Consider the following 10864-nt stretch of genomic DNA (forward strand, 5'->3'; position numbering starts at 1 on the left):
TGCTAAGTTATTATATAAATCCATATTACAACATGTATATGGATGTAATATGTAATAAAGTAACTTGTGGTGCGATTAAGTATTTGCTGTTATCTTTCTAAAGGCCATCGTGGTCTCAAAGTTTTCTGGTTTGAACTTCAGAGCATCACTAGAAATCATTGAAGCATGCTTCAGAAACACAAAGTAATCTCTTTCTTCATTTATCATGTGTTTGTGTTCTGTTTCAGCTTGAGAAAAATAGCGGTTATGCACCTAAAAGAGTAAGCTGTTCTACTTTTCATTTCTGAAATAGTTTATTATCTGAGGATGTTTATCTGAACCATGGCATCCTTCTTGAGTCTAACTAGCTGGATAGAACACCAGTACTTCTTTATCATTTTCTGTTGAATTTGTGCTCCCTATCCTTTCGCCATTTCTGTGTTACGTTGTGTGTTATGAAAGGTATGCTTCTTGTAATAGTAAGTGGGACTTGATCTGACTGTACATTGTATAATCTTGGTCCTTTACCTGTTAGAGAGAACTTCTTGTTTCTACCCTAACACCAAAATATTATGCTTTCATACATTAAGCTATTAGCATAGCATCAAAATACTATCAAAAGCAAACATATTTAATATTGCTAAGATACTATAGCTCAGATGTTTATTTTAGAACTGTTTTTACATGTTGTTACATAAACTATTAGTTACAATTGGTCATTATTTAGTCATAATACCTATGACTACATACTGAGAAGCAGTAGGTTTTAAGCCCTTCAGGTCACACGCATTCTCTGTGCATGTTTCCTCTTCCACAGCAGGTCTGGACAGAGGTCACTTCTTTTTGGTCATTATCATTACTACATGAAACACTATAGTTCAGAGCAGTTAAAATGTCAGAAGTGGCATCAGATCACCTCTGCCTTCTCTTGTGCTGCCTCCATTAACAAAGACCCATTATTTGGCACTAGAAAAATTTACAAGATCCATGCAAAGAAGTTAATCTGCTGCCAGGCCCTTGAATGGCATTACAAAATTTAATGAGCACACTGAGGTGGCATAGGGTAAGTATGGAGATATGCAGTTACTCACAACGCATTGCACCATTCACAGTAGCTACAATTTTATGTACCAAATCATAACATTAATTCCATAAGTCACTGCAGTTTCTCAGCAGTTACATGCACTACTTGAAGTATCAGTCGTGTAGTTTTTGGAAGTTGTGAAGGGTATTCACAGTTTGGTTTTGAAATGCAATTATTTTAACACAAGTAGTTTTTCTCCCAGGTTTTAACGTATCTTTCTGCATTACCACTCCTCTACAGCATTGTTCTTTTACTGCAACTTAGCTCCACAGGTTATTTTCAGGGCAGAAGCTTTTGAAGTGGGTCAGATCTAAGCATGTGGAAACTTGTTTGCTCATTTTGGAAACAAAAGTTACAGGCTGTACTGTTTTCTTTATGGCCTGGAAAGCACAGCCTGACCTGGCATAGTACCGGCAGTTGACATGTTGCACGCACTGGGAAGCTGGGGTGGTGTTTCTGTGATCAAGAATTTACCCAAGCAAAAATCAGCATGTTTTGGGGTTTTTTTTATTTAGTTTAAAAGGGTAGTTGTCACAAACTGAAGTGTAATTGATAATGAAAGATCTGCCTATCTCTGGATGGGTACTTAATATTGCAGACTAGGTCTACTGTCTCTGCCTTGGAAGAACTGCTTAGTATTTTCCTGTTATCCAGAGGGGGGTTAACTGGTAAGTCATACACTGCAAATTTGCTCTCTCCTGGATGTTCTTGTTCCTGTCAGCAGTGATGGTTGCCAGCACTCTGACAAGGCAGCAGCCTACAGAACACAAACCGTGGTAAACGAAGCAGATCAGGGGAAAAAAAAAAATCACTGTTTTTACAGCTTCATGGCTTCTCTGTGCTCTTGATAGTGGTCTCAAAATTTAGCTGTTGATGGAAGAAATGTGAGTTACTTATTTTGCAACTGGTAACTGGTCAGTAAAGCTCACTGTGATGGCAAGACAGAGAGGTAAAAGCAGCATGTTAACATAATGCTACTAGTTATCTTCAGCACTGAAGGCCCGCACCAAGTGCCAAGAAATGCACTCCCACTTCTCTAAGCAGCGAGATCTACTGCTTTAAAAATGCAGAAAACCAGCATAAAGTAAATTAAATATCTTTTAGCCTTTTTAGTTTCCAGTGACCAGATTTCCAAAGGATTCAGTAAATGAGGCACAGTGGCTACTTGTAGTTTTAAAATCAGGTATCACCTGTTTCACATTTTGCTGGCTAAAGCCAGGTCAGCACATGCTACTGTATTTCCAAATCATTCATGGCTACCACCAAACCTTTCACTGGTCAGCCTCCTACCTCTAGCCCACACAGATGAGTTAAAGCCCACACAGTTCCCAGCTCTGGGTGGCCTGGCCATGCGAGCCCTGTGCCCCAGTGGACTCGCAGCCTCCCTGCGTGCAGCAGCGTGTGCCAGCCAGCTGCAGACTAGACTGGGTCTCTGTTTCAAAGGGAAGACTGGAAACCCGTGTTTTAACATACTGTGTTCGTAATCGCAGGGTACTTACCTGAACAACTGTATTAGACTGGGGGGGGAGGGGGACGACACACAACTAACCAGCCAGCAATACACTAAACCGAGTGATCTGTGCAAACCTAAAATTCCCGACTCGAGGCCCCTGGGCCCCTATCAGGCGGCTCCGCAGCCGCTTGGCACAACCCCCAGCCCGCTCCTGACGGGCAGTGGTTAGTACCTGTTGCTCTACGGCGCGGTGGCCCGGGCGGGCGGCCGGAGCCCCGCCAGGCCGGGCCGCTTTGTCTGCGGGGAGCCGCGGCCCCGGCGCCGCACCGCTCGCCACCGCGGGGGGGCGCTGCTGAAAGGGGTGTCTTTCCACGCACACCGCAACCGCCCTAAGGGCCGCGGCGCCGCCTCCACGGCGCCCTCCCGCCCTACGAGCGCCACGGTGGCACCTCACGGGGTAGCCCTCCCCTGCGCTCCCAGCTCTACCCTTCGCTGAGGCCAGAGCCACGGGACGGGGAAGGGAAAGGGCCTCCCCCGCCACTGCGGGCACCCCGCGAGCTGGGCGCGCCAAGGCCCCAGCGCTGCCGCGGCGATTGGCCCAGGCAGCCCAACCGCAGGCAGCGCGCGCCAAGCTCGCGCGGGCGCGCCAGCCCCGCCCCCCCCCCCGCCGCGGTGGGCCAATCAGCGTCTCCTCCGAGGCCGGGAGCCGCGGCGCGGCGAGCCCACTCGTTTTCGAATTCTGACGGCGAGCCGGAGGCCTGTCCAATTGGGCGGCAGAACCGAACCGCGTCTGGCGAGGGTGCCGCCCCCGGAGGCGGGGCCGCTGACTTCCCCGCCTAGCGGTTGGTCGGCGGGAAAGGCCGCGCCGTGACGCTCGCGCCGAGTCGGATGATTGGTTATGCTCGGGCGCGAAATGTAACGCGGGAAAATCTTGGGTTCGGCTGGGGCTGTAGCCGCGGAGGGCTCGGGGCGGCGGCTCCTCCTCGCGCATCGCCGGGATCGGGGCTGCCAGCGGGACCGGCGCCGCTTCGGAAAGGTGCGGGGAGGCGGAGGCTACTTCACCCCGGCCGTCGCTATGGCCGGGGTCCGCCGCTGACTTTGTGCATCCGCTCGTGGGTGGCCGCGGAGTGGGGGGGGCAAGGAGGCACCGGGACCCCGCCGGGAGCTGCCGTCCCTGGCGATGAGCGGCTGAGGCGGGCGCGGGCGGCGACAGGTGGCGGCGTCCGCGGGACCTCGGTGCCGCTCCACGCCCTCCGTCCCGGGACGCAGGCTTGGACAGCGGGGCTGAGCCGCCACAGAGCGCTCCCGCTCCCTCAATCCCACGTCCCGTACCGGTGCCCGGGAGGGGTCGACGATGGCGGAGCGGCTGCCGCCGGGCCCCCCAGTGTTTTTTTGCCAGGACTCCCCGAAGCGCGTCCTGGTTTCCGTTATCAAGACCACCCCTATCAAGCACTCATCGCGGCAGGGCGGCGAGGAGCCGGCGCCCGCCCCGCCCGTCCCCACCAGCCCCGGCTTTAGCGACTTCATGGTCTACCCCTGGCGCTGGGGCGAGAACGCCCACAACGTGACCCTCAGCCCCGGCAGCACCGCCGCCCCCTCCGCTCTCCCGCCGCCCCGCGGGGGAGCAGGTAGAGCCCCCGCCGAGGATGACGAGAAGGTGGCCGGCACGGGCGGCGGCGGCCGGCACCTGAAGGTGAGTATAGGATCGGGGCGGGCGGGCGGGCGGGCAGGCAGCGAGTTAAAAGGTGACTCCGCGTAGCGCGCCCCTCCCCCGCCCGGAGATTTAACGTGAAGTCACTTCCGGGAGCGGCGCGCGCTCCGGTGCCGGTCCGGTGGGGCGGCGCCGGCCGGCAGGTCGCTCTGTCGGTAGCCGCCCACAGAGGCGGAGCGGGGCAGCTGCCCTTCCTCCCTCCGTTTAAAATAATAAAAACCCCACCAATCCTGCATAAGGAGTCCCCGCTGCCCCCGGTCCCGTCGGTCTCTACCCGTGCCAGCGCGCGCACGGCCGAGCGCAGGCGGCGCCTGGCTCCCCCCCCCCGCCCGCCCGCGCCGCAGACCAGCCGTGAGCGGCGGCGGCCCGGGCCAGCGCTCGGCGCGCCGCCGGTCGGTGAATGGCGCTGTCACGGCGCCGGACCGCGGTCCGCCCGTGACTTAGGAGCGGCCTCAGGGGAACGCTGCGGGGTCTGGGCAAAGTGCGGCCGTGGGGCGTGCGCGGTGCCTGCTCCGTGGCTGTTTCAATGCAGGATGGGATAAGGCGCGGCCGTCCGAGAGCAGACACCGTCCGCGACCTAATCAACGAAGGGGAGCAGTCTTCCAGCAGGATTCGTTGCAATATCTGCAACAGGGTCTTTCCGCGAGAGAAGTCGCTGCAGGCCCACAAACGAACTCATACCGGTGAGTGACTGCCTGGTGTGAGTGGCTTAGGAAGCAGTAGCGAAAGAATGAAAAAAAACCAAACAAAAACACCTCCGAAAAACCCGACCTGTTAATATTTTATTGTAACTGTCAAATTACACATTTTCCTTCTCATGCTTGTTAGTGCAATTGAAGTTTGTAACCGTGTTTGTCATGGGTAAGTGTAGCAGCAGTTGGGGCTGTACTAGTACAGGCAGATTGTGTGTTTTACGTTCTGCTGTCACGGGCTTTGTAAGAGGGAGATCTTCTCTTGAGCTTGGTGCTCTGTACATGGTAGCACCAAGTTTTTTGCTTCTGACTGCCTACTCTCTGTGACTTTTTCCTTCTTGCTGGTGTATTTTTCACCCACAGCAGCTGAAGTTTAGCTGTAAGAGGAGACAGTAGCTTAAAAAGTGGCTAGTAGCCTGGGCAGTGTAACACCCTGGAAGTATAGCTTAAATGTTGAGAAGAGAGTTCAGATGCTTAAAATCACCACCCAGTTGTCTCTCCCACCACCTGGAATTCATTTTCTGGGGTGGAGGTAGTGGTCACGGTGATTTACTGAACTGTATGTAGAAGGCAACTCACAGTTAAGTAGGATCGACTCGCTCAATACCCAGCTGAGGCTGAACTGGAGATGCTGGGTTTTTAAACCATGCAAATGGACTCTGTATTCACAATAAAGTGTGAACTAATGTAGCTTGCAATACAGACACAACCACAAACGCCCCCCAAACCAACCAACCAAAAGCAAACAGAAAAACCTTGGCTCGCACGGTCTCTTTTTCTGACTCAAGTCACTAATGCTAGTCTGGATACTAGTATTAAACAGCAGTTTGCTTGTGCTCTTTCATCAAAATGTGGTTGGTTTTTTTTTTCCACTTGATTTTATTAGGTGTTGAATTTACGTGAACTACTTAACTAAGCAGCGTTTACCCTGGTGTTATTGCTCTGACTTTGCAAGTCAGCATCACCCTCTTTTTGTCTGAGGAGAGGTGGATGGCATGCCTTTGCATAGTTGCACACAGTCAGATCCTCTTGAGGGAGCACACACCTGCTATCTCTGTTCTTACTGCACTTTGCGTGGGGAAGTCTCCCGTGATGGCTGGCCTAAGAAAACTGCCTTGGCTTAAGTCGTAAGAAAAAAGTTTCTCTTGCGAACTCCATTTACCCATTACAACTCTTCTCAAATAGGCTTCCCTAATGAGATACTTCTACAACTTCGTATGTTACTATACTGTTGATCTCAGTTGTTTTACCCTGTTCAAGCTATGTTAAGGATAAAATTTATCTGGTTACAACTTGAATCACATGTCCATTTACTCATTTCACTTCATATATTTATAGGTCTATAGGTGCATAGTTTCATGGTACAAAGCTTATATGGTACTGGACAAGAGGCTTAAATCAGAAAATATGACAAGGGAAAATATAATTTTGGTTTTGGTGTCCGTTGTGTTGTATCCACCACCCCCACCCTCCATCCCCAAATAATTGTATTATCCAGTAACATTGAGCATGTACTTCAAAGTAAATATCTGTTTAGGGTAAAAGTGGATGTCTCCTGTTTGGTACACGAGGGCTTTTTAAGCAGGTGCAAGCATCTTGAGTGGGTAAAAGGAGAGCTTGCTTGTGGAAGTCTCAGGCTGGGGATCACCAGTGCATGCTGTGACTCTTTATATTCAGCTTTCATAAATCTGTTCTGTTGTTATTTTTAAGGTGAAAGGCCTTATTCGTGTGACTACCCAGATTGCGGGAAAGCATTTGTTCAGAGTGGGCAGCTCAAAACTCACCAGCGTCTCCACACAGGGGAGAAACCTTTTGTCTGCTCAGAGAATGGTGAGCCATCAGAGAACATTTGCAGCTTTCAGAACTAGGGTCAGTCTAGTACTGGAAATGTGTGCATGTTCACATGGTAAAGATCCAGAAAAGCTTCAGATTTTAATTCTGGAGGTGCTTCTAGGGAAGGGAGGAGCCATGCATAATCTGCATAATTGTACCAATATGTGTCTAAGGATTGCAAATGTTACTATGGAAGTAGGTTATCAGTAATTACATCAGTTGGTGCTAATGTATAAAATGATGGTGCATGTTATGAACCTTGCAACTACAGCTTGCTGTTTTCAACCAAACCTAGGGTTTTGTGAGTGAGAAAAGTTGGATTCAGCAGTGTCTTCATCCCACAGATGTTATGCTTGCTTATTAGTTGGCTGCTTTGCGTAAGGTGTTCTTCATTGTTACTTGTGTTTTTCAAGGCTGTCTGAGCAGGTTCACGCATGCAAACCGTCATTGCCCCAAACATCCATATGCACGACTGAAGAGGGAAGAGCTCACAGACAGGCTGAGTAAGAAGCAGACGGCTGACAATAAAGCTGTGGCTGAGTGGCTAGCAAAGTAAGTTCCCACATGGTGTCATCTTTTTCTAAATACTTATAAGGGTGGTCTGAGAAAGCATTTTGTTCTTGGGTGGGGGAAGGGGGGTAGAACCAGCAGAACAAAACCAGCTGTTCCTCCAGTACAAATCAGCCCAGCCTTGCCTTTCCTTTAAGAAGTGTGAACTCCTGGTCTAGATGAAGTTCCTCATGAGACTTTTTCTTATCTTTTTTTGTTTGGGTTTTTTTTGGTTGTGGTGGTTTTTGTTGTTTTGGTTTGGTTTTTTTTCTCTGATTAAATGCTTCTCTTAGCTTGATCAACACCTGCTAATGCCTTGTTAGTTGGTCTTGCTGAATTTGTGTTGGTATGAGGGGGCCTAGTGATACTTGTATGCCTGGTGATAAATGCCTGCTGGTAACACCATGTAGAGGAGAAAGCTGTTACAGATACTCACTTGGGCACTTTACACTTGAGATACTGAACAAAGAGGGTTTCTGACAGCTGGAGTACTACCATGTAAGGGCTGAAAGATAAGCCAAATACAATGCTTACTGGGATGCAAGCTAGTACTTGGAAGGTTTTTGCCAGCTTTGAATTGTTGTTAGTGTGAGTCAGTTGTATACATTTTAAAAGTATTCCCTGCATTTGTTTTTGTAGATACTGGGAGACAAGAGAACAGCGTGCTCCTGCTTTGAAAAATAAAACAATCCAGAAAACGGATCAGGAACAGCAGGACCCTATGGAATATCTTCAGTCTGATGAAGATGGTGAAGATGATGAAGACAAAAACAGTGCTCATTCAGCTGCTCGCCACCGCCGCCTCCAGGAACAGCGTGAACGCATGCACGGCGCACTGGCGCTTATTGAGCTTGCAAACCTAGCTGTGGCACCCCTACGACAGTAGAAAGAAACAGAGTCTGCCTATACAAAATGTACTCCTGGTGGTACTTAACCAGTTAGATCTTAAGCATAAGCTAAGCACCTTATTTGCTTATCATAGGCTGCTATTCTGTAGAATTTATGAAGAATGTTGTTGCCCCGTAACATGGGGTGAGAGAATTGCACTTTTTGTAAGGAAAAAGACAGATGTAAAGTTTTTAAGTATTTTGTAAATATGGGACTGCATAATGCAGGGTTGACAAATTTACGTGTTGTGGGAAGCTAGATTTTGCAAGGTTAACTCATTTATTTGAAGCAGTTTTCACAGGAAGCACCTTCTGAACGAAGTGGGGTTTTAATTAGCAGAATGGTACATGTGGCCAAAGAAGGCTGACAAAAAGTATTTATCTGACTATTTAAGCAAATTTATATAAAGTGATAGGTCTGGAAATAACTGTTAAACAGGAATGAAATAATGTTTTTCTACTGTCAGTATATCTTTACCTAGTATCACTAAAGTGGAAGGCAAAGCTTAGTTAACTTTTAGAGGGGAAGAAACTGCTTCATGCAGAGAACTGTAAGATCGTTCGGGATCTTCACTGTGACTGCTCAAGGTATGAGGCTTGACTTTGCTTTTATGTTTTCTGATGTGATTTCAGCAGAATCTCTTGGTAGCACTTGTTCTTCCTAACATGTGATGTTGGGAACTTTTGCACATTGTTGGGTTTATCTGAAAATGATTAGTCTTGCAAAGTCTAGACAGAGGTAAACAATTGGTGATATTTTTTTCAGGTATTTTTGGACCCTGTAGTGATTTGGCACTTGATTTTGTTAAAGGGGGTATTTACATGGTGGTATGACTTTGTAGTAAACTATTTTAGATCTCCTATTAGCAAACACTAAGTTTTAAAGTATTGCTTTTAATATGATTATTAGCAAATAGAAGCCTCTGTACTTTCTGTGCATAAAGCCACCTTACTGCTTTACTTCAGGATAACATGCCAATTTTGTGTTCACTAACTGTAGGACAGCTATCAAACACTGCAGAAAAGTATTCACTATACAACTAGAAAATAGGCTTCCAAAGATTAGTTACAAGTGTGTCGACAGTGTGATTTCATGTATTTTCCAAATAAATGAAGTTACAGAACACTGCCTAGTACTCAGATGCTGATATAAAATGTTTAGCAGGATATCTGGTCCTTTTGTGAATGTTGTGTACTTTCAGATAGCATAGTCTCATGGTGATCTTTTTTCACATTTTGCTTTGAAGGCCAGCAGAGATTCTCAATATGCTAACAAAACTGTTTTCAGTTGGACTTTTTGTCGTGTGATTTTGTGTTTTGTTTTGTTTTTTCATTAAGCTACTGCTTGAAGGGGATATTAATAATTTGTATTTACTGACCTGCTTGCTTTAACTCCTTCCTCTTGTTCAAGGTCAGGAGATTCAGATGAGAAGGGCCGCACTTGCCCTCTCGCATAAACAAGAGGAAGAAATAATTTTATCCATCACTTGATATAGACTGACCAGAAGCTTACAGCTGTTCCAGAAAGTAGCCCGATTTTACACTGAAACCTGCAACTGTTGGGTTTTGTTCTCTGGTAACTGATAACCCTTTGTGGTTGAAAAATCTTATTAACCCAGTTTAAGTCATGTATTGATAAAGTTACCTAAAGGGTAATTGAATAATTGAAGAAAAAAAAAAATCACTTTCATTGGATCTAAATAATTTTGCATCAGTGATACGGTTTAAACTTTTGCTTTCAGCTCCTAAACTTAGCAGACATCTGCCTCATTTGTTTCTGTTTTAAGCCTTTTAGGCTTCAAAATCTGAAAACACTGTTGTGCTAGGCTTCTCAGCCTATGTAAAACTCATTTCATGTGTGTAACAGTTTGGAGTTTCTCAAGTAAGTTACATGCTTTGACTGTTCTGTTGGCTGCATGCAAATAGTTTGATCACAAGATGAGCCCTGAAAACCTCTTGTAACTAATCACTCCTGATAAGTAGTTCACAGGGCATGGAACTGTGTAATTGTCAGCCAGTTGCAGACTCGAGTCATAACTTTATTAAGTTTTTCTATTATTATTATTTTTACCATCCAGCTGTAATGCTTCGGGCAACTTGTAGAATATTTCAAGTATGACAGGTACCCTGAATTGTACTTGGAAGCAGTTTTGTGTCATGACAAGTTCCGAGTGAAAGTAAAAAAATGTAAGAGTTGTGGAAGACTGCTTCCGTTTTGAAAGATGATGTAACAAAAAAGCAGACATGCTGCCGTTTTAATAAACGCTTTGAATAAAAACCTGGTTTAACTTTCAACTTCACCGTGTGCCGTTCGGTTACCTGTTAAAATACCAGCGCTCTTTTTCCTGCCACCCTCTCGGTTCGTCCATCGCAGAGGATGGAGCCGTGTGTTACCCTGTGTGCTGAAGTGTGGCGCGGCCTGGCCACCCGAAGCAGACGTCTGGGCGCTTCCCCGGCCTTCGGGAGCGGGGCGAGGGCTGCCCTGCGGCCAAGCGCCGGCCCGGCGGGGGCGGCCCCCAGCGCGGTCAGTGCCCGGGGGGGGAGGGGCTGCGGCCCGCTGCCTCTGGCGGGTTCAGCTCCCCGCGCCCGCCGGGCGGGCGTCAGGGACGCCGAATGCCCACCGTGGGCTGCACAGCGAAGCCCGCTGGCGGCGGGGGCTGCCTGCGCGCACCGCGG

The 10864-nt window shown here is 48.0% G+C and overlaps 1 protein-coding gene across 1 annotated transcript; it reads left to right on the forward strand.

The window, feature by feature from the left end:
- The first annotated feature begins 3470 nt into the window (after positions 1 to 3470).
- On the forward strand, positions 3471 to 10483 carry ZNF367 (zinc finger protein 367). The gene is made up of 5 exons (XM_056325301.1): positions 3471 to 4209; positions 4760 to 4910; positions 6630 to 6749; positions 7166 to 7304; positions 7941 to 10483. Exons 1-5 carry the CDS (start codon positions 3871 to 3873, stop codon positions 8185 to 8187), a joined length of 996 nt encoding a protein of 331 aa, XP_056181276.1. The 5' UTR covers positions 3471 to 3870; the 3' UTR covers positions 8188 to 10483.
- Positions 10484 to 10864: the final 381 nt, after the last annotated feature.

This window comes from Falco biarmicus, chromosome Z (genome assembly GCF_023638135.1).
Source record: "Falco biarmicus isolate bFalBia1 chromosome Z, bFalBia1.pri, whole genome shotgun sequence".
In the NCBI taxonomy this organism is placed as follows: domain Eukaryota; kingdom Metazoa; phylum Chordata; class Aves; order Falconiformes; family Falconidae; genus Falco; species Falco biarmicus.